This window comes from Engraulis encrasicolus, chromosome 14, assembly GCF_034702125.1.
Source record: "Engraulis encrasicolus isolate BLACKSEA-1 chromosome 14, IST_EnEncr_1.0, whole genome shotgun sequence".
Lineage (NCBI taxonomy): Eukaryota > Metazoa > Chordata > Actinopteri > Clupeiformes > Engraulidae > Engraulis > Engraulis encrasicolus.
The window spans coordinates 29,187,828-29,211,162 of record NC_085870.1 but is presented as its reverse complement, the minus strand read 5'-3'; the positions used below and the strand labels follow the sequence as shown (position 1 = coordinate 29,211,162).

Below are 23,335 nucleotides of genomic sequence, written 5' to 3'. Positions count from 1 at the left end.
ACATTCCAGTCCAACAAGCAAGCTAGCTTTCCAACAGGGCCCATGCTCCCTGCAGCCAGCATCACGCAGTACACTCCCACATACTTCTGCTCAGCTGTGTGGTCCTTTTAGTAAGACACAAACTTGCAAACCCACTGCATTCTATTCTCTACCCTGGCACTCAGGATTTCCACACCAAGGTCTTATGACTTCTCTCACACCCAAAAGGAGAGAGACAATACATTGATAGTATACATGTGATAGGTATTTTGACTTATTCAGAATTTCCTGCACATTGTTACTCTACCATCCTGTATGGTGTGCAATATTTGTCGTTACATTCAACAGCTAAAGGTAGAGTGTGTAGGATTTTGGCCAGAGTAGGGCTGTCACAATAACGCTATTTGCTGGACGATAAATTGGCCAAGAAATGATTGCGAAAAATGCTAAGATTGTCCTTCTCGTGGTCATTTTAAAATAATTTAATGACAATGGGATAATGTAATAAAAATGCGAATACACCCTTTCTAATTTTGAAAGTGTCGGGGCAGGGGGTGCAAGATAGATAGATAGATGGATACACAGACAGACAGACAGACAGATAGATAATCAAAAGTACACCAATATTTAAGCCTCATTGCACTGAGTGAAAATGAAATGTGCCTCGGTATTCAGTCTCTTGGGTAGAGAAAGAGACAGTGATGAGGAAAACAAAGAAGCCCGCAAATATAACTTATTATGGCCCAAAAAAGTTATTGTGCGATATATTGTCTCATTACATATTGACTTATATAGCCTATTGACTACACCCAAATGTAGGTGCCTCTTTTGGCTCCCAGTTCAAAATCCTTCCTTTCACATTCAAATGTCTTTATGGGCAGGCACCTGTCTAGCCTGTGGACTTGTTTCGCCCCCTATCCTCAGCACCATCTCTCCACCATCTCCCACATCTAAGGCTGTGCCCTAACCAAAACCATCCCTAAAGTGAAAAGTGAAAGTGAAAGCCCATTGGGAAACTCCAACTCCCATTGTCATTGTCATTGTGACACAGCACTCCACAGCACACAAGTGAACACTGCACACTGCACACAACGAAATTGCATTTATGCCTCACCCGTGCAAGGAGGCAGCCCTCAGTGGCGCCCCATAGGGAGCAGTACGGTGGGACGGTACCATGCTCAGGGTACCTCAGTCATGGAGGAGGCGGGTCGGGAGTCGAACCGGCAACCTCTGGGATGCAAGTCTGACGCCCTAACCGCTCACCCATGACGAAACCTAACCTGTCAGTAAAGCAATGTTTCTGCTGCTTTATTTTTGCCAAGAACGGCAACATTAGGCGAATTTCTAGCTAAATTGTGCCTAAACCAAAACCATCCCTAAACCTAACCTGTCACAGGGCGTTGTGGAGCACGCTTTAACTTGTAAAGGCGTATTGGACACACGTGATAGCGGGTTCAAATCAGCGTGTCATCTATATGCAATGCATGATGACATGTTGCACATCTAACGATCAAAATCTATTGTCTATACCACACACTCGCCTAGAACCTATGGTGACCATGCCTTTGAAGCAGTTGCTCCTAAATTGTGGAATGCGTTGACTACCAATCTTAGATTTGTACCCTCTGTGGAAGAATGTAAGACAACTAAAAGCTTTCTGTTTAATTTTAACTATTTTCTTTCCTTCAATTTTACCTGCATTTTATTTTCTGTTTTATTATTAATTTACTTTATAGTGTATATTTTTTCCCTCTCTTTTCCCCTTATTTCCTACTATAATATAATCATATTATTGTAAAGCACTTTGTCTTGTTGAGGGAAAAGCGCTGTAAAAAAATAACCCTACTAACTTAAGACTCTCGAAAATGTCATAGTGGTGTTGTTATAATGTTTTTCAGCATATAGTGAATGGGATTGACAGTGGTACCATCTGCATGACAGGGCATTTCTGAAAGGGTAGCATGAATTGTGGAAGTAACATGTTGAAATATGCACTCTACCTTTAAATAAAGATTAAATATTTGTTGTATCTTTCATCATACAGTACAACACATACTGTATAAACCTAGATGAGTTTAAGATTTGCAGAGTGCAGGCCTCCACTGTGGTCAAATGCTCTGTCTAGCGTTTTTTTTCACATGCTAAATCTCTCCCTTGATCTGGGTCAGCTTCAAATTTGAATGGCTTCTTTCTTGGCTCACGCATCACCCGTCTATAAAATTTCGGTCAGTCTGGCAGTCGGAGGACACTGCTCCCCCCTCCTTTCCTCCTTCCATAATCCCAGACAGACAAACCAAACTGAACTAAACATTCACTACCCTCCTTTATGCGGCGGAAGACAAAAAGTCACTTTCCAGTCCAGCCATGTTTGTGTTTTTATTTATTATACATAGGAAAATAGCTTTTGACATGTTCAAAAATAGAACCTATACTGTATTCCGCCATCTCTACAGTAGAGTGGCTACATCTGATGGCTTTGTTAATGAGTACAGTTAAAGTGGGCAGCATGACTCCTGGTAAGGCAAAGAAAAGGGAGGTTTTTGAAGGGATTGCATTTGGCATTTGCATTAGTTTCACACAGGACAGACATGAGCACCTCTTGTCACTGCTCTCTGAAACGTATATGTTGACGACAGAGACAAAGGAACCATTTTTGTAGATAGGTTAAAAGTGCTACTCCTATGTCAGCCCAGTTCTGCATTCCAACACCAGGAGCCGTCTAACGTCAAGCCAGCTATAACATGGTCACATCTCTTGTCACACAGACCACATTCATTGGGCAAGAAGAGATTACTGTACGAAGTTTCCACCACACCTGCCTGCCATCAGGTAAGTGCACTTTTCAGGTTGCAGTGATTAACAACGGTTTCCCCCCCTCCAGGAGTCCTGGAGCAGACCTCCACTGGAACAGAACCATGATTCTTCAAGGCGAGGGGAAATAAATGCCTTGACATTTTCTGGTTTTCTGTTACATAGCTTAATCAGATAAAAGTGTTGCCAGATAGCTTCATTTCGACATAACACGATCAGCTGCCAGACCGAGAATCAGTGTACAAAATGATGTCTTATCAGCCTATCAGAAATTACGGACGTTAACAAAGACAAAACTAAAAGTTACAGATACAATAGAAGAACATGATGGCATATGCAAAAAATACACATTGATATAATCTAACAATGAAAAAAAAAACAATAGCTTATAAACCCATACAGTACTTGAGTTGGACTTTTAGATGACAAGGTTCACCTTCGTTGCCAAAGCATCCCACTTGATTTAGTGTATTCTGAGTGTGATGGCCTTTCCCGGACTGCTTATTTTTTCACAAAAGACTGTATCTGGAAAGGACTAAGTTTACAGTACAAAAAAATACATTTACGGCAATCTAGTAGGGACTCAATGGGAAAACGGAAGCTGGACAAAACGGACATCATGGAGGTTAAGGAAAAATGGCCAACAGCTTCTGAAGAGCACTTATGTACTTCACTATGAAGGAAAGGACACATATTTGTGGATGAGAAAAACACACTTCTGGGAATTGCATGTTAAAAAGGCGATTATTTTAGTGCATCTGTCCGTGTTTTGAAAGACCATACCCGACGGTCTAACAAGAGCTTATTTGTGAATCTAAAGCCATTTGTTTCATTTAATGGTGTGTAGCAGAGGTTACATTGTTTTGAAAACTTTTCCAGCCCAGTTTGGACAGTCACTTTTTCCAAAACCGACCTCTGTCGAGATATTCTCCACCTTTTATAACATTGTTACACTTACACATTGTGGTTTTAGTGCAATCAAGTATAGCAGTTCATGAGCGTCTTCCCCTCAAGGTAATCACAAACAAAACCCTTTGAGGACATGCACCAACACGGCATGCTGGCCTTGATTGATCTCAAACTAATACATCCTCACACAACCGTGTGCAGCTTGCAGTGGGCCACTACTAGAAGCCTTTAAAGCAGCGCCATAATAATACCTACATTACCAGTCCATCTTGATGAGGTTAGTGCTATGAACGCTAAACCAATTTACCAAAACTTTCGAAAACAATCAGTGACTGGAGGTAGTTAACATTAGTAGTTAACATTCTGGTCTTTCTTAGTGATTGTACATGTCTCGCGATCCTATTCTGTGTTTCCAATGACCAGATTTTCGCACTATTGAGGCTGTGCAGACAAAGACACAAACTACACACTGGGATCAGCAGATGTCATTCCTAGTGAAAGTCCTGCCATATTTTGTTCCAGCCAATTCAATGAACCAACTGGCCACACAAAGCCCAACTCCTCAGCTAATAAGGAAAAATACTTTTTATGAAGTGCTGCTCCAAATCGAATCTAAAATGGATATGGGCATGTATGGTTTCTCAACATGGCAGCGACTAAAAGCCGTGGATGTTGACCACCGGTAAAACTTTCCTTGACGGGTCATATTTACGCCAGGGTTTGTGAGTTTCCTAAATAATTTGACAATGTATGCCCATAATGTTCTGAAATCTTGACAGCAAATTGGTACGCAGCATGGCTGGAGAGGGTTCCTTTTTTGGGGCTGATCTGAGCTGGTTGTGGGAGTGCTGCACTCTTTAAGTGCTGTTGTTATAACACATGGATACATTTTAAACTCATTAAGTTCTTGCTGCCCTGTTTTAGGACATAAAGATCCTTGATATACTACCAAGAAATGGGTTCTTAGACCTTTCTTCAATTGATTATAAAAGTTCCAGTTCCTCCCGGTCAACCAAAATGGTAAAAATGTGTGGTGATAAATGCAACTGACTGGTGTAGTTTTGCTCAGCAAACACAGTAAGTTGTGGCCATGTTTTAACATACTGGTACCCATTTTCCTTTTGAACATAATTAATATCCCTCACTGAGCATGGACTGTGGGAAATACGAGGAAGGACTTTTACCTTCTCTACCGGATTAACTGCATTTACATCTGCCTTCACCAGTATTAACGGATAAGAGCTCTGGAGTACTCCAACAATTTACATCACTTGTGATGTACTTACAAATCAAGCCAAACAGGAAACTGCGATGTCTTAAAAAGGAGTTTAGACTCTAAACCCCACAATTTTACCACTTGCTGAGCTAGCTTATCCAGGCATGTCACTAAAGCTACAGTGTTGGAAGTCAGAGTTGAACAATTGTTTCACATCCCTAGGTGAGTTTAGGTGATATGGCTGTAACACTGGAGGAAAATATGGTAACCATCTTGTTCACTGCTACACAAATGAGGGTGGTGCAGGATGGGGGCGTTAGGAGGGTGGCGGTGTCACAAATGTCTCCTTTCTTCTTTTCTGACCTACAAGAGCACCATGGATACATAGTGTAACATCTGTTTTTTTTGTTTTGTTTAGCTTGTTTTGTTGTCATACGCATTGCAGGGTGCCCCTTTCAGAGGAGCACCAAGGCAGTCCCATCCTGCAGGGGGGTTACCCTGCAGGGGCAAGAGTGGCTAGAGTCTCAGTCCAGTCCAGGCCCAAAAGAGAGAGAGAAGCACCTCAGAAGCTGGCCCAGGCACACTACCCAGCCGGGCCTAAAGAGGGACCAAGAGGCGCTGACCCCTTACCAGCCTGCCAGGCTCGAGGGCCTGGGAGAGAGAGAGAGAGGCAGACTCCTCAGAAGCTGGCCCTCACCAGCCGCCCGGGCCGAGGGCTGCGGTGGACCTTGGTGTGCTTGGACAGGTGGTCACTGCGGGCAAACTTCTTGTCACAGAAGGTGCAGCCGTACGGCTTCACTCCGGAGTGGGAGCGCCTGTGGCGGGAAAGCTCGTCAGATCGAGAGAACCTGAGGAACAGAAAGACGGAAAGGTGGCAAGTGTTAGAACTGGGGAATTACAATTTGATTCTTCAATTTGGTTTATTTAGTCGGGGACCATGTGCAAAGTACATTCATTACAAAAGTAAGCTTGTGCAATATGGACTGGACAAACATAAAAAAAGATACATGAAAAGAGACACAGGGTAACATTATTGTCACTACAATGAGTTTTTTAAAGATTATGAAAGGACTAATAGCAGGATTATTTGCAATTCAGTTCATTAACTGACCTTTACAGTATTTCTAATAGGCTATTAATAACTGTACAGGGCTACACTGGTGCCACCTAGAGCAGTGTTTCTCAAACTTTTTTGTCTTGCGTACCCCCTAAGCATCTTAGTTGTGCCATGAGTACCCCCTAATTCATTTTCTATATCATTTTCTCAGTCCTGATGTGGCTGATCCATACATTTGTTATAATAATAACACTTTTCCAAGTACCCCCTGCAATGTGCTCGCGTACCCCTAGTGGTACACGTACCCCTGGTTGGGAAACACTGACCTAGAGTATTGAATATTGCCTTATTTGACCTTTTCACCTGCTGGTGCTTCAAACAGAAACCAGATCTAGGCCACATACAAACAGTTCATTTGCTGCTTTCAGTTTTGCTACTGCTATTGAGTTGTTATAACTAAGGCTTTGTTGTCCCGCTGCCCCATCTCACAGAATACTACCCAACACATGTGGTGTAGTTTTAACCCCTTAATGCGCGCCGTACCTACAGTGGCACGCTATAGTCATTGAATAGTACTACATCAATAGTAACTACCATAGTACTACATCACTATGACATGACACAGGTCCAGGGCCTTTAGTAATGCACTACCACTTGGTCTACTGGTAACAGCAAATATATAAAACGCTGTGTCTTAAGGGGTTAATGGAAAAAGCCTAGTGTACCTCCATCCGCAGTCGGGCCAACTGCACTGGTAGGGTTTCTCTCCCGTGTGACGGCGGAAGTGGGCCTTCAGATGGCTGCTCTTGGTGTACATCTTCTCGCAGCCGGGGTGCGAGCACTTGTGCACGCGCATCATCTCCGAGGCGGGCCGGGAGGAGGGTCGGGCGGGGATGGCCTTCATCAGGCTGGCCCCTGTCACGCCCACCGCCCGCACCGTGAGGGGCAAGGGGGCGATCTTAACGTACTTCTGGTCTGGCCCGCCCGGGAAGGAGAGCAGGGTGGGGGTCCCGGCGATTGCGGTCTGCCCAGGCCCCTGCTGCTGTGGCGACGACAGCACCATAAAGTTCTGGGTGTTGGGGACACCGGCTGCCACCAGCAGGTGTGCCACGCGCAGGCCGGTTGTCGTTGCCGCCGCCGGGCTAGGGTTGAGGGGCTGCAGCTGCAGGAGGACGGGGGAGCCGACCAGCAGCGGAGCAGCAGCAGCAGCAGCAGCAGAGGAGGAGGGCGAGATGGTGATCAGGGGCGCCATCTGGTCGGCAGGCGGGCTCGGAGACAGCGAGTCAGTAGAGGCGGAGGCAGAGGGAGGGGTGGTGCTGCTCTCAGCACCATCCATGTCCTCCTCCTCATCATCATCATCATCTTCATCCTCTTCTTCCTCATCCTCATCCGCCTCCTCCTTCATGTTATTCTGGCCGTCGGCTCCTCCCAGCAGCCCCTCCTTCACCTGTTCCATCTTCTCCCTCAGGAACTCCTCGATGTCCTCCAGCGTGGGTGCAAAGCCATCCGCCAGCCGCACCCCAAAGTCCGGCGGCTTGTCCTCTCGGCTCACACTGGACGAGCTCAGGTAGAGGTGAAGTGGGGAGGTGTGGAGGTGAGGAGGAGGAGGCGCACCCCCTCCATACTGTTCCCCCTCTGGCTGCTGCGGCTGCTGTTGCTGCTGCTGCTCTCCAGGAGGGCTGCAGCTGAGGAGGAGCCCACTGTCCCCCACGTCGGGGCTTCTGGGACTGGCGCACAGAGTCATGCTGCTGAAGGCATCGCTGGACTTCCCACTGCTGCTGCCCACACCGCCCAAGGCGACGGTGGCCAGAGAACCAGTCCTCAGTGAGTCACTGTCACTTGTAAGCACTTTGTCACTTACCGAGACCATTTGTCGAAGTCCTGATCACAGTGGTGAATGTGGTGAAACACTCCAGGGAGAAATATAGACTCTGATCTGGAAATCACGATGACAGACAAGTTATCAGTTGGGCATCGACATTAAGAAATATAGCTTATAGAAATATGACATAATTGCAGCCTATAGGCGCAAAATGAAGGCTGCAAAGGAACACTGCCTCACAGAGCTCTCACATAACATGAAAACAACATATTTATAACTTAACATTTTTAGTGTTACTAAAATGTTATATACATCATAGTCATGGATGGGTGTCATATAGCCCTACCCTAGTAATGCAATTTATGTAAAACTACAGCAGATCATGTCAGAACACAAAACGTCATCGAGCCCTTTAATAGATATATCCAAGCAGCTGTCTTTTTTGTTTGTTTTGTTTTCAAAACGAAAGCAAGATCATAGCATGCGGTTCTGTGGGGCAACAACAGAGCAAAACTACAGGCCGTTTCACGTCAACGCCTGCCAGAACTCTCGAATCAGTGATCGAAGAAAGACGATTTTAGCTTTACAGCTAGCAACTAATGTTAAAGCACAAGGCACAACACATGCATGTGTCGCGTGGCCACGCGCCCGACCACGTTTGCGACTCTTTTAGATATTATCCAGTTTCAAGTTGCCTCGACAGGATCAACGAAATTCTAAACCACGTTCTGACGAGACCCATCGACAACCAACACCCACGAAACAGACGCTCGCATGCACAAAAACGAATCATTTTTACCTCTACGAACAATGTGGCTATTTGTTTCCAGAACGTAAGATTCAATCCGCACTTTTGAAGCTTTCCCTCGTGTTACGCCTGGCAAAAACATCGTCCTTGCCACGGTTCCATGTTGGCATTCTTCTTTACAGGCCCATCACATGACACGCATTGCAATACACTTGTAGGCACGGATCCTATTCTGCCGTTTCTATTGGCTGAGTAAGTGGAGGCTCGCCCTAAAACAAGTCGTACGATTGGTTAAATCCTTTCCACTGTGTTTGCCCTCGGGAAGCATTTTGAGTTTAAGCTGTTTGACAACAACGCCATGGTTTGTGACATCGCTTGTGTCAAACGTTTCATCGCACTTTGTCATCGGTATAGTGTGCTACCTCAATATTTTAAAAACTAATTACTTAAGTTTTACGTGCATAAGTTGCTCTCTGCGTTGCGATAAAAGCAGGTTATTTCAACATTTGTGCCATGCAGCATCGGTGGGTGTGGCTTTGAGGGCGAGCCTTCTTGTGTTGTGACCAGACCTGTGTGAAGCTGGGCCCCCCCTCCGACCCAAAATGCTGAAATAACACTGCAGGCATTGAAAATGTAGTAGTATTTTTAAATTACTCAAAATCCTAAATAGCACAAACGAAAAAATTTACAGCACAATCCGGCACAAACGTAGGTCAAACAATCTGCAGAGTTATTTCAGCATTTTGAGTCGGAGCCAGCTTCACACAGGTCAGAAATAGGCTACACACCATACAAAGTGGGACAAAGATGAAATAAGCGTACCGCATTACTCTGCCTATACTGCCGTCTCCAAAAGTATTGTCGCCTATCTGTTTGGTATAACAGCTAATAACCTGACTTTCAATTAATCACTTGGTTTCAGAAGTCTCTCATATGAAAGCAGATTTTTCAGATTCTTCACCTTTAACACCAAATAATTCTCTCCCACTGTCCTGACTCAAAAAAGCCAGCCAAGAATACATCAGGCCTAATTCTGACTCATTCTCTGAAGTCATGATCCCAAGATCAATCATTTTAGAACTGATAGTATCAAAACTGTATGGTGTTGGAGGTGAAGAATATGAAAAATACATGGTGCCTAAAGTAAAACATGGGAGGGAATACAGCTCTTATGTGGAGCTGCATGCATGCTGCTGGTGGGTGAGGGCTTTTATCATTGATTAAATCATGAAGTTAAAAATGTATTGCTCTACGAATAGCAAATATGTCACCATCTCTCATTGATCTTCATTGTTTTTCATTGTGTTGCTTTCCATGACCCTAAACGACCATAAACATACACCGAAGGGCAAAGTAAATTTTGAGAGGTGAGAGTGATTCAGTGATTAAGAATGACACCCGATATGCGTATTTGAAGTGTTTTGATGTGACTTATCTGCTCAGTTTCACATTATGTTCGATAGGCGATAAAACTTTTGTCTTGTGAAAATCTGCCCTGTCTGTCTTCATTAAAGGGTCAATCTTTCTTTGGTGCATGAAATTTATTTTTGTACATACATTTTCATTCAGGAGGGTTGTAGCTTTCATATGAGTGACGTCTGAAGCCAAGTGATTAATTGAAAGTCAGGTTATTAGCTGTTATTCCAAACAGATGGATGGGCGACAACACTTTTGGAGACGGCTGTATGCCCTGTGAAGGGGGGAAAAAAATTGGCCTTTTTGAAGTATGGCATCACTCTTAATCATAATTTGAATAGCTGTTTGGAATGTTCTACAAAGTAGTTTCTATATGATTATAAAAATAGCAGGGGTAGGTGTTTGCATGCAACACTGTAGCCTACCCACTTGGTAAATAGGCCTACAGGCAAAGGTCTAGGTTTGGCTTTGAAAGTGGTGGGGACATTATTATGGCAAATTGTCCAGGTTAGCTATTTTTGCAATATATTTGTCAAAAACTGGCGGGGATAAGCTAGGTTAATATCAAAAGTGCTATTGACATGTACCCTCCACACCTAAAATTACACCCATGTCTACAAGAATTGTGTAATTTAGAATGAAACAGAAATCAATTTGCTGCAAGATTGTTATTTGCTTGTGTGGACTTAAAGTGCCACCTATTAGTATTGTTGGTGTGACAGAGATGTTCCCTTGTCCCCCTCAGGGCCGCGAACTCACCACCTCTTCAACGCATCGGTTAGACAATGGGAGGCACAGTATGAGACAGCTGAGCTAAAGGGCCGGTCCGATAGCCCAATGCTACCGCACCGTATTGAGGCTTCGGGAGGGAGGTTTACTAGCGTTCCACGCCCACTGGCGTAATGCAAGTACTTCAGGCCCCTCTGCAAACTACCAAGAATGGGCCCCCGAATGAAAAAAGAGGACCTAATATCATGTGGAGGGGGCCCATTTCTTCAAGTCAGGGGCCTCCCTGCCTCGCGGGGGCTGCGGGGGCATACTTAACGCCCCTGTCCACGCCACACTCTGCTAGTTGGCCTATACGTTGCACTCTCCCCCCTAAACCTCACTCCCATCTGGGTCATGGCACCACTGTGATGGAGTTGTTCCCGCGCAGTTCGTCCCCTTTGGGGCCGTGAACTCACCACCTCGTCAACACATCGCTTTGGCAATGGGAGGCACTGTACCAGACCGCTGAGTTAAAGCGCCGGTCTGATAGCCCAACGGTACCGAACCGTATTGAGGCTTCGGGAGGGAGGTTTACTAACGTTCCACGTCCCACACTGCTAGTTGGCCTCTGTTTCACACACATTAATGGGACATATCTCAGAGAACAAATAATAGGATGATTTTACTAGGGCTTATAGAAAGCTTGTGATTGATACAAAATATAGGCCTATCCACAACATTAAAAGCTAAACTATGAGCGGATAAAAGTTGAAAAAGGTAAAGCACCCTACTGGATATCACTGTGTAAATTTATTGACTCAAATATGGTAAATCACAAATGGGAATTACCTTAACCCATTTTAGCCGAAGCCCTTTTTGGGAAAAGGTGACCTCTCCCTATTAAAACCTAAATATCTCAGCCTCCGAAGCATATGAAACATGATATGAATTGCATGTAGCCCCTTAATGCGCGCCGTACCTCCAGTGGCACGCTGTAATAGTCATTGAAATGTAACTACCGTAGCACTACAATACTATGACACAACACAGGCCCTTTAGTAATGCACCATGACTTGGTCATTACCATACTGGTAACAACAAATTTATGAAGCCGCGTCTTAAGCTAGAACCTTCATCTAGCACTACAATGTGTTCATTAACATACCCACATTTTTAATAAAGCAGCTCAAATCTAAAGAACCTAGATGCAGCATATATGTCGCTCCAGGACACATTGGGTTAATCAACCTTATTGATAAATTGCTTTTGTAGGGCATAAATAAGCCAAACCCTCATTTATGACCCCGGGCACATATTTTCATCAGAAAAACTTTTCCTTCCAGGAGTTTGTAAATACACATGTTGTGAATGAATTTGTGAATGTGTGAGGGAATTATAATCAAAAGATTTGTGGGTTTATTTATGACCCTGAGAGGATCGATGAGATGCTCATCATTATAAGTTCCATTATGTTGTAATTTTCCAACTCTTATATTTTGTGTCTTGGTGCAGACCATGGTCAGCAGACCTACAATATTCATGATGTAAATATTACGATATTATGATAGTAAATATATTTAATGTTAAATGTAATATATTTTATTACAGATTAGGGCTTTACCTGAGATAGTCAAACATATAGTGAGGCCATGCAATGATCATTTCAGTTATTACATATATTGCTCATATCATTGCGCATAGATGCTAGGCACAAGATTAGAGAGTGGAATAGAAATCATAGTGATGATATAAAGCAAAGTTACAATGAAAAGGTTCAAAGAAATGTTGATGTACATACGGTCATGTTTGGGACATGGTTTTATCTATGTAAATGACCTAATTCTCTATTTAGTAATATGCACATGATGTAAGTTTGACTACCCTTCACCAAAACAATAAAATGTAAAAATTCACTTTTTTTTGCTTTAGATGAGGGTCAAGTGTGCCAAAGATGTAAATAAAGTTGAATGACCCCTCAAAAATAATGTACAATATAGTAGTATTCCAATTTCATTGGAGTCATAAATAACCCTGCCCGCATTAGTCGCAAAAACAGTCCGGTCGCTTGAGGGTAAAAGGGAACACCTGATGTTAATGTAAGAGAACACAGGCAAAGAACATTCCTTTAAAAATGTTCTAAGATAAGAAGAAGATGCAAGCAAGTTTGCATACTCTGCAAAAAATCTGTAGCCCCTTAATGCACGCCGTACTACCAGTGGCACCAGTAATAGTCATTGAAAAGTTAAGTAGCCTACCATAGTACTACAATACTTTGACAGTGTATAGGGCCTTTAGTAATGCACCACCACTTGATCATTGCCATTCTGGTAACAGCAAATGTATAACGCTGTGTCTTTAACAGGTTAAGGAAAAGACCCTACCAGGCATCACAGGTATCATCACTAGGAAAATGTTTAACTCTGTGCAAGAACACTTAGATTTAGGTGAAGATCATGTGCACTCCAGCAAGACAAAAACCCAAAGCACACATCCAAAAGCACAGATGGAATGGTTGTAAAATGAAAAAAAAAAACACATTGGGCAGGCAGTGATTCCGGATGCAAATCCAGTTGTAAATTTTAGGGGAAATGTGAAATCTGTCATTAGGAGAAAGAATCCTGTACCTGTTCAAGACAATGAGCATATTGTAAAGGAAGAGTTGGGAGAATACCACCAAAAAAGTGCAAGAAGCTCATTCATGAATACATAAATGTTTGGAGGCTGTCATTGCTGTCTAAGGTTGTGCAACCAAATATTGAGGAGGGTTGCCAATATTTCTGCACATGCCCTTTTTTGTTTGTCTTTGAAATTACAAAATCCATTTAGGAAAAAATATTTTTGTATTCTAAATATCTTTGGAAATCCAATTAAAAGATCCTGGTGGTAGAGGTATATATGAAGGGTTTATTTGCAAAACGGTGTATCTCCATTTTGTAGAATGTTGGGAAATTGCCATTTTGTATTGGGCATTCCATTGCATTGCATTGCAAAATGCATTTTATATGGGCTTAAAAAGTATGTTCCCAAAATATTTGAATGGCAAGAACTCACACAAAGGTGGTAGGACCTCTGAACAGCCATTTCCAATAATAAAATGCAAAAAGTCAAAAATGGTGGATACACCGTTTTGCAATGAAACCCTTCATATTTGCATTTATATCTGGATATAGTACACATTTTGTAGGCTACATAAAATTAAAGGGTGCCAATACTAACTGGCGGCGCTGCCTATGCTTACAAAGCACCTAGGGGTGAATTTCTCAAAAGAGAAGTTGTTAGCCTGTTCGGTAGTTGCCAATGGGAAAATGCATTGAAAACAACGAAGTAGCTAATGTAGTAAGCGACTTCGGTTGTGAGAAATGCACCCCTACTTTGAGGTAGAGAAAAGAAAAGGCTTTATTCAGGGAATTTTCCTGTTTAAACATTGTATGAAGAGGAATCTATTTTTCAGGTTGTCTTATACACCTGTATAAGATTTACTGAAAGTGCATAAGGTCAACTCTTTACATTAATTAAAATATTACACATCTCTTAAGAAATCTCAGATACCACACGGAAAAAAATAAAATCTTATCTGTATTTACAGATTGCACTTCATTTCAACAGTAGTACAAACTAGACACATTCTCCTCAGTCCTGAGTGAAGAACAGATAGGCTGACATTAGGCCTTGATTACACATATATGGATTTAAAAAAATAATAATAAAAAAAACAGATAAAAAAAACTATACACCCAGTTTACATAGCATAAAAACACCATTGTAACAGGTGTGATTTACAAAAATCCATTTTAGGGAGACATAACTCTGTTTACATATAAACAAAAGGCCCAAATGGATGTGTTAACAAAAAAAAATCCATATATGTGTGAACATGGTCTCAACTTCTTTTCTGGGGTGATTCAGCTTGAGCGCAGAGTAATAGATACATTTCCAATATTTTCACAAAGCAGATTTTCTGTAATTGACCCGAATTATTCAAGAATACAAAACTGGGCCATTTAATGCATGTAGAAAAAGACCTGTGAACCCCTACCTTCATAAGTGTTTGTAACCAATGTGGAAAAGTGGAAAATGGAAATATAATTTACCCCAACACCTAAACATCTCACATATTAAGTTAACACTTAACATAACAAAAATAACATTATAATAAATAAAGTAAACACAAAGGCCTTTCGGTATTAGCACTTGGTACAGTCAGTAACACATATGCCAACCAACCTGCAAATTCTTTGACCTAATACCTGAACTCCATTTAAAGGACACAGCTGAAATTGTAAACAATACTCGAGAGCATTTTAGTCTTTGCATTGGTTCTTGGAGAACAGTAATAAAAAGTTACTTTGGTTTTGTATGACAACTGGCAGCATCCATTAAAAAAATGTAGGAGAATTATTTTCTCACATGTGCCAAAATAGCTTTTCAAGCCTCAAAATCATGACCTTGCATAGAGTAGACCTTCACTTTGACCATTCTTTAGATTCTTTTTATATCTTTCACATCACTGTTGCTTAGTCCTCCCGCATCCTCACACACAGTTTATCATCACGACTGTGGGGTTTCCCCACAGCATCACTCATAGTTTAATTTAATTATTTTTTTATATTTTCAGCACAGCAGCTCCATGTCCTTCCTGTCGAAGATAATCCGTGAGGACAGCACGACTGCTAGCACGCTGAGGACACAGGAGCTGGCCATGTAGGCACTCACGTTGTGGGTCAGCTGCACCAGCGAGCCCATCAGCAGCGAGGGCACCACCTGGGAGAGCAGGTAGGCACTGTCCAGCAATGCCATGTCCAGACACATCCCCCTGGTGCCGCCTGGAAGGGCCAGTGTGTCCATGTCCGGGTGGGGGATATTGAGGACGCAGAGGGGTGGAGGGGACCCTACTGGCGGCTCAGGAGGAACTAAGCCTGGTAGTCTCTCAGAGTGCATTTTGCTGAGGTGAATGGAGGAGGAGGAGGTGTCTTTGCATGTGTTTGCAGGTTTTCTCAAAGTGCTGGGGAAGAACACCTGCAAAATATTGTCGGCTTTACTCATAGGTTTGAGATAAGCTAACACGATGCATGTTTTGCTGTGATGTTGACGTCATGGTTAAAAAGATGATAAAAGATAAAAGATTATTTTTTTACTGGGAGGAGTTGTGAATAACAATAGCATAAAATATCGCCACTCCCGAACTATCAACAGCCATCACAACACGTAATAGCCAAGATCACATGCAATTAATTTGTCATATGTGTGTTTAGAATGCCAGTTATAAATATGGTAAGCAAACTCCATAACTACTGTGTCTACCATGACTGCCATGGCACGTGGAAATTAATCAGACAGAGAAAGAAAGAAAGCAAGCAAGAAAGAAATGTAGAAAGAAAGAAAGAAAGAAAGAAAGAAAGAAAGAAAGAAAGAAAGAAAGAAAGAAAGAGAGGGGGGTGGACTCACCTGTGAGTTGGAGTGGTAGAGGCAGATGAGCGTGTATGGCAGCACCTGTAGGGTGCAGAAGGTGACGCCGGTGGTGGCGGTCATGAGGGTGACCAGCAGGGTGCTGTGGGAGAGGGTCATGACGGCCGTGCTGAGGGCCAACAGGGACACACTGCCCAGGAGCAGCACCTTGGGCCCCACGCGCGCCACCACGCGGTCCACCACCAGAGACCAGCAGGCAGACGTCACACACTGCAGGAACAGGCCCAGGCTGGCCATACGCACACCTGTACCCGGACATGCAAACAGACAGACCGGCGCACACACACACACACGTGCACACACACGCACACGCACAGACACACACACACACACACACACACACACACACACACACACACACACACACACACACACACACACGCACACGCACAGACACACACACACACACACACACACACACACACACACACAGTAAATACATAAATACACTTATGCGTACAGGTAGGCAAGCACAGTGAGAGTCCAAACGTAGGCATGAATTGCATAAGCAGAGGTAGACACACGTGTAGCACGCACACGCAAACACATAAAACAATGGTGCACACATGCAAATCAAACATTAGGCATTCAAGATACTGTACACACACCTCTGTTGGGAAAGATTGTGGTCACACCCATTTAAGTATACAACCCTCAAGGAACTGACTTAGGACAAATTTACACTACTACAAGCACAATGTAGACATGTCAAAACATATTATTGAACCTAATGTAAGAACAAAGAAGACACTCCTATTTGTGTGTTGTGTTCTGAAGGTAGAACACACTGCACTGTGCTCTGCTGCCAGAGTGCACAACTGATTTCAATAGAATCGTGGCCTAAGAGCAGTAGAAGGCCATCTTATGGTCATAAAAAGAAATGCCTCAAATAGCATCTGCAAGGTAGACACTCTCACACTAACATCTATTAATTCCTCTTAATTGTGAAGTGAAAGCGTGAAAGCCCGATTGGGAAACTCCAACTGTCATTGTGACACAGCACTCCTCAGCACACAAGTGTTCACTTCACACTGCACACAACGAAATTGCATTTATGCCTCACCCGTGCAAGGGGGCAGCACCCAATGGCGCCGCAAGGGAGCAGTGCGGTGGGACGGTACCATGTTCAGTGTACCTCAGTCATGGAGGAGGATGGGGAGAGCACTGGTTAATTGCTCCCCCCACCAACCTGGGAGGTTGGGAGTCAAACCGGCAACCCTTGGGATACAAGTCTGACACTCTAACCGCTTACCCATGACTGCCCAGTAAACCAGCTTTAAATGTCACGACTCTGCAGAACTGCTATGACAAAGCTGACTACATATACAGTAATATGCCTATAATATACATAATTACTACACATAATATGCCCCTTCCGACTCACCTTCTTCATAAAGCTGCCTCCCTCTGGTTCCTGGCTTGGCGCTGGGCAGGCCGTTGTACAGCCCCTCCCCGACGTAGTCCGTGTAGAAGAGCATGAAGCTCTCCAGTGCCATCCAGCTGCACAGGTCGGCCAGGAAGAGGCGGCACAGCACCCGGGGCATGCCGCGATACATCTGCAGCGAGTGGGGCAGCACGGCCAGCAGCCCGCCCGCCGCGCTCAGCAGACGCTGGGGGGTCAGGAGGGGAACCACCAGCCCGCAGCAACGCCGGAGCTTCCTGCCCGCGCCGGGCCTCCCGCCGGCCTCCACGCTCACCGCCGTCTCCTCGGAGATGAAGAGCGTGCTGAGCAGGCACGCCAGGAACATGAGCGTGAGCAGGGCGTAGATGAAAGTCTCCTGGCTGCTGATGTAGGCGGCGGCCACCCCCGTGTTCCAGTCCACGGCCGGCAGCAGGTACCCCAGGCAGCCCCCCAGGCTCAGCAGCAGGGAGAAGACGGTGAAGGCCCAGCGGCTGTCCTGCTCACCGGGGAACAGGTCGCTCACCAGGGCCTCCAGGGGCGTGAAGCAGGCCTGCCCGCAGAACTGCAGCAGGATGATGCCCAGCACCAGCAGGGAGACCTCGGGCCACCAGTGGCTTTGGAGAGCCAGCAGCTCAGCCAGGGAGGAGGCGTGGGGGATGAGCACCAGGGCCAGAAGGACGCCCAGGCTCAGGGCCCAGATGAAGGGGCGCCGCCGGCCGAAGCGGCTCCTCCAGGTGTCACTGGCGGAGCCTATCAGGGGCACAAAGATGAGGCCCAGCACCGGACCCACTCCTGCATGGGGAAACGGAATGGCATGATGAGGGAGAATCAGGCTCTGATGTCTGTGAAGGTTCTCATTCATCCAGGTCATGTTCATAAAAAAGAGTTGAGGTGCAAGGTATTGGTTATAGTGTTGAAGCAATTTACTAGGATTGGGTGTCTTGCTTAAAGGATAACTTCAGGCAATTTCAACATGCAGTTGTAATGCTCACCCTACCATAGACTTTTTTTTCCTTCTTCTTCAGCCTTTGCCGAGATCCTCGTTTATTCATTCCAAAAAACATCCAAAAGGTTATACAACATCAGCAGATAACTAGCAAACAGCGGTACCTTTTGGGAAAATATTTGGAGTAGGCCTACGTTCATTTAAAAAAAAAAAATGTAAACAAACACTGTCCCCATTAGAATAGCTCATATCTCGGAAAGGGCTGAGCAGAAAAATGTGGCATCACCGGGTACTGACAAGTCAAGGGTAGCGTGAGCAATACAACAGCATATTCAAATTGGTCCTTTAAAGGTGCACTGTGTAATATTTCTAGTAGTTTATTTCCAGAATTCATGTTCCCAATTCAGAAATATTACATTTTCCACAAAGTATTCATTATGACTGGAAAAATGGCACTTTTCAGGCATGAAAAGGGGGATCTTCTCCATGGTCCGCCATTTTGAATGTCCAGAAATAGACATTTTTAGCTGCAAAACTTACTGTACTTTGGTCATACCAGTAAATATTAGTTAATTACTTAGCAAATATTAATGAAAAGATCAAATTTGACAGTAGGCAGCACAGTTTCGATGAGTAGCATAGTTGCAATACCTACTCTCGCCACAATCTTCCACAATGCACCTTTAAGGACACTTCAGCCATGGACGGATGGATAGGGAGTGCGGAGACTCAAAAGCCAGGGTTGTAAAAGCTGCTAATGGTTTTCCCTGACCAAAACAAGGCCTGTTTATATGGCACTCATTATGAGACTGGGCCACTTGGCCAATTGTTTTGCTTGTACGATAGTCTGCCTGGCTTAAAAAAAAAAGTTGCTGTGGATACCAGTTGCTGCCAAATAAGTAAATGTAAATATAGGCCCAAGAATGAGCCCAAGTATAGGTCTTGGCTTTTTTAGCATTTCAACCTCTCAGAACCACGAAGCCACAACTTAAAATTATCTGCACACTTGAGACAATTTGCCTCTTTCTTGCTTTAGGACTGTAGTCGCAAGCACTAGGAAAAAAGGATCACAAACAGAGCACTAAAAGAAAACTGGATATAGACACAGCATTTCAAATGCTTTTTGAATACTTTCTCAACGTTTAAGAGCACAAAGGCATTATAAAGTGGTTGACATTTCAACCATTTCCATATTTCATGTTTTAATATTTTTATTTCATACTTTGTCTGCCATTATTGCTGGGCTGCCAAGCCCACACTAGAATCCCAGCAACATCCACATCCCTACCAAAACCCCTACATGTTATGTAAGAGTTGTTTTGCAAAAGAGATAATCAGGTTTAATTTTGAGTTTGACATTGAAAGATTAATTTTTGACACAATCTCAGAGTACTATTTGTTTTGATTCAGAATGACCCCAGGTCAATACCCTGTCTATCAGTGACCAGAACAGGACCAAGGATGATGTCATATCATACCGTGAGAAGACAACATTAGTTCCTTTTCCCCCACACCACATTTGGTTTCCTAGTGTCAGCGACTTTTTTTGAGAAAGTCTGAAGTAAACTTGTCTTTTTGCAACATGTACTTTTGTGCTGCATGACAGCTCAATCTGGTCAATGAAATTACACGTTTTTGTTAAAGTCTCTCTCTCTCTCTCTCTCTCTCTCTCTCTCTCTCTCTCTCTCTTTCTCTCTCTCTCTCTCTCTCTCTCTCTCTCTCTCTCTCTCCCTCTCTCTCTCTCTCTCCTCTCTCTCTCTCTCTCTCTCTCTCTCTCTCTTCTTTCTCCTTCTGCTGCAGTACAGTACTCACCCAGTACCATGGTCATGTATCGTTCCTCCAGGCCGGCCTCCAGTAGGAGGGGGGGGATGTAGATGGTGCCCACCGCCAGACACACCTCCAGGCCGCATGTCATCACGTTGACCAGAAGCAGCAGGGAGAGCTGGCTGTGCATGGCCACAGCAGCGAGGATTTCACTTCTCCTCACTCACCCCCCTCTCTGGGCCACTCCGCTCCCTCCTCGAGGCCCCAATACCAAAGCTTCCTGTTTGCTCCTCACAAGGTCGAGACGCGGGGAGAAGTCCGTCTGCGTGCGGCTGCCGCTTCTGCAAGTGCTACTGCTACTGTTGCTGCTGCCTTAAAGGAATGAGAGGAGAGCTGCTGCTGCTGCTGACTGGCTTGACGGTCACATAGATGGTGGTTACCCATGATGCCCTGGCTGAGCCCCACACATGCGAAGGAGTGCTGCTGCTGCTGCTGACGGAGTGCTGTCCACTTTGAGGAGTCGTCACTGTGCATCCATAAGTTTAAATTCACTCCTGAGGGGGGAAGTGAAACCAGGCAAGTTAACCAACTTTTCCCTTTCGTATTACTCTCTTCTAACCAATCCATTCCACAGTGCTGACAAAGATATGGGGATGTGTTAATAAACTTCTAGATGACAGTGCACATTCTAGTGGATGGGACATAAGACAACTGGCACATAAGACACTTTTGTTGCAGTTTTCCTGACTTACTTGATAAACCTGTTCTAAATCCACCACAATGTGCAAACAAACACTCCTATATTAAAATTTCACAAGTCATGTTTCTTTGTAACTCACAAGGACAAAGGAAACAGGTGGGTTTACACTATGAGGAGGTGCCAGGAGGCATTTGCCACAGAAAGGTGCACTGCACCTAAAGCAACAAAATTTCAACAACTACACCCCTAAAGTCACAGACTGGGTCCGTAGGTCAAACATGTTAAGTACAAAAGTTACATCAATCAGCTTCAGATTAGAGCAGATCAGTCATGATTCATGTCTCACAGAGCGTCCACAAAGTACAGATGCAGTGACAAAATGATCTGCTCCAGCAGCTGAACTCTTACAGCACAGCTGATATCTTTGACTGGCCAGTCAAGGACTGTTTGCTCGAGCGTACGTGGCTTTCATTGGAAGTTCAACTCTCTGTATAAGGAAACGGGTTTCTTGTTTGCACAGTGGCCAGCACCGCTATAAAAGAGGAGCTGTTAGTTACGTACAGCTGCACAGGGATGATTATTCATTTACTAAAAATAAAGGCCATTTAGCAAATTACTGTAAACCAGTGTGTAACAAGCATAAAATATCAAACACCTGACACATTCACACAAAAGCCCAATGTTGACATTCATTCTGTCCATTATAAATGGACTGAAAAGTTGTTGAATAACATGTCAGTTATTTTCACCTGGATCATTACATCTCCAACAGCACTCACACTGTTGAAGGGTGCTTTAGACAAGACATTTATAGTACCATGTCTTGACTAATTGAGTTATTAAAGAATTGTAAACCTATTGAGTGTACACCTAGTATTGTAAATACTATATCCAAAACACCCACACAGAGGAAAAAAATGAATGATTGAAACAACAAAATGAATGGAAAGTGTTCTACATACTGTTCTCAGTTCCATTGGCCAATTGAAAGTGAGTTCTTCAGCGCTGTCAAGCTTCATCCGTGGAGCCAGGTACCAAGGCAACGTGTGTGTCTGTGTTGAATGGCAGCATCTCCACAACTCATATCAAGTAAAACTTAACATACAGGAAGGGGAGGGACCAAGGCTTTGATGACTTAGGGAAAATATGTCTGTCTGCAAAAGCCATGAAGCATAGCGTAGTAATACAACAACAGGATTTTCTTCATTTCCCACATACCCCTGAGGGAAGAACAAGAGAAGTGGGTTAGGCCACAGCAGAGCACACGTTGTCTCACCTGTCAACAGGTAGGCAGGGAGGTGGAGCTTCTCTCTGGGTGTACCTGCTGACGTCTTGGTCCCGAGGACTACACTCCTTTAAGCATGCCAGCTAGGTACTGACGTGACGTGATTCAAGCTTAGACACACCACGTCAACCTCTGCTCGTAGTTTCAGAACTGTTACTATTATTAGCACCTGGATAGACAATATGAATCTTATCAATCTCGCTGATCTTACGAATGTCTTCATGGCACATAACTGCATGGATAAGAATCTAAAAGCCCAAATTCAATCCAGTTAGCTCTATAGTGCCAACACCGCATTAGACAGCCTTTGAATACATGGGCAACTGAATGGGCACTACTACCCATTCAACTTTCGTGGCTTTACAGTTTAACATTACATCAGAGGTGACAAAAATAAGACCATTTGAAACGATTCAATAGCACCCACCTGTCAAAAGAGTTGCCTCCAACTCCTCAACAAAAGACTGGCAAGGCAGTCAGAAAAATATCAAGGAAATGCCGTCCTCAGGAAACCAGTGTGCTTGGAAATCAGTGGCTTAGCTTCCGCTCTCAGCTGATTGCCCAACACAGGCGTGCAGCACGCCGTGATTAATCATTAAGGACATGCATCAACAATTCCTGTTGAAAGATCACTGAAGACGCACATTGCTCATGAATTCCACAGAAAAATTATATCTTATGAGCATCAGCATTTCTTATGCACATCAGCATTCTTTCCTTGTAGTCTACTATCTTGTGTTATAGTTGGTCTGCAGTCATGGCATGTGTCCTATTGAAGCCATGCAATCATAATGTTATGTTTCTGATGGCCTTAAAATGAGCTGTTATGTATCATTAAACACAGACTTGCAGTATCACTTTGTGGTCATGTCACCGTATCTTTAGACTTGTGTTGTGACCATGGTGCAGGCTTATCTTTCCACAAATTCAGATCAAGGCCAGCAGAGTACACACACACACGTACACACACACACACACACACACACACACACACACACACACACACACACACACACACACACACACACACACACACACACACACACACACACACACACACACACACACACACACACACACTATACTCCTTGAAATTATGTGCTATC

At 44.0% G+C, this 23,335-nt stretch overlaps 2 protein-coding genes across 3 annotated transcripts; both read right to left on the bottom strand.

Annotated features, from left to right (window-relative positions):
- Positions 1-2,344: 2,344 nt before the first annotated feature.
- si:ch211-117k10.3 (Krueppel-like factor 15) lies at positions 2,345-8,716 on the bottom strand. Its single transcript, XM_063215358.1, has 3 exons — positions 8,594-8,716; positions 6,698-7,908; positions 2,345-5,763 (listed from the first exon to the last, which is right to left on the bottom strand). The coding sequence occupies exons 2-3, from the start codon at positions 7,840-7,842 to the stop codon at positions 5,595-5,597; spliced, it is 1,314 nt and encodes a 437-aa protein (XP_063071428.1). The 5' UTR covers positions 7,843-7,908; positions 8,594-8,716; the 3' UTR covers positions 2,345-5,594.
- A 5,507-nt stretch (positions 8,717-14,223) lies between these two features.
- On the bottom strand, positions 14,224-23,028 carry LOC134462364 (solute carrier family 45 member 3). Of its 2 annotated transcripts, XM_063215356.1 has the most exons (6): positions 22,657-23,028; positions 21,907-22,164; positions 20,293-20,798; positions 17,517-18,326; positions 16,112-16,377; positions 14,224-15,682 (listed from the first exon to the last, which is right to left on the bottom strand). In XM_063215356.1, the coding sequence occupies exons 3-6, from the start codon at positions 20,432-20,434 to the stop codon at positions 15,278-15,280; spliced, it is 1,623 nt and encodes a 540-aa protein (XP_063071426.1). In that variant the 5' UTR covers positions 20,435-20,798; positions 21,907-22,164; positions 22,657-23,028; the 3' UTR covers positions 14,224-15,277. The 2 variants fall into 2 exon arrangements, with proteins under 2 accessions (XP_063071426.1, XP_063071425.1); XM_063215355.1 differs by lacking the exon at positions 22,657-23,028 and having other exon boundaries at positions 21,907-22,349.
- Positions 23,029-23,335: the final 307 nt, after the last annotated feature.

Excerpts from the sequence above, each read along its gene's own strand:
- si:ch211-117k10.3 (XM_063215358.1), bottom strand. The coding sequence starts at position 7,842 with ATGGTCTCGGTAAGTGACAAAGTGCTTACAAGTGACAGTGACTCACTG. Across the intron at positions 5,764-6,697 it reads TGGCCCGACTGCGGATGGAG|GTTCTCTCGATCTGACGAGC; the intron begins GTACACTAGGCT and ends TCTGTTCCTCAG.
- LOC134462364 (XM_063215356.1), bottom strand. The coding sequence starts at position 20,434 with ATGCACAGCCAGCTCTCCCTGCTGCTTCTGGTCAACGTGATGACATGC. Across the intron at positions 16,378-17,516 it reads GAGGCAGCTTTATGAAGAAG|GTGTGCGTATGGCCAGCCTG; the intron begins GTGAGTCGGAAG and ends GTCCGGGTACAG. Across the intron at positions 15,683-16,111 it reads TCTACCACTCCAACTCACAG|GTGTTCTTCCCCAGCACTTT; the intron begins GTGAGTCCACCC and ends AATATTTTGCAG.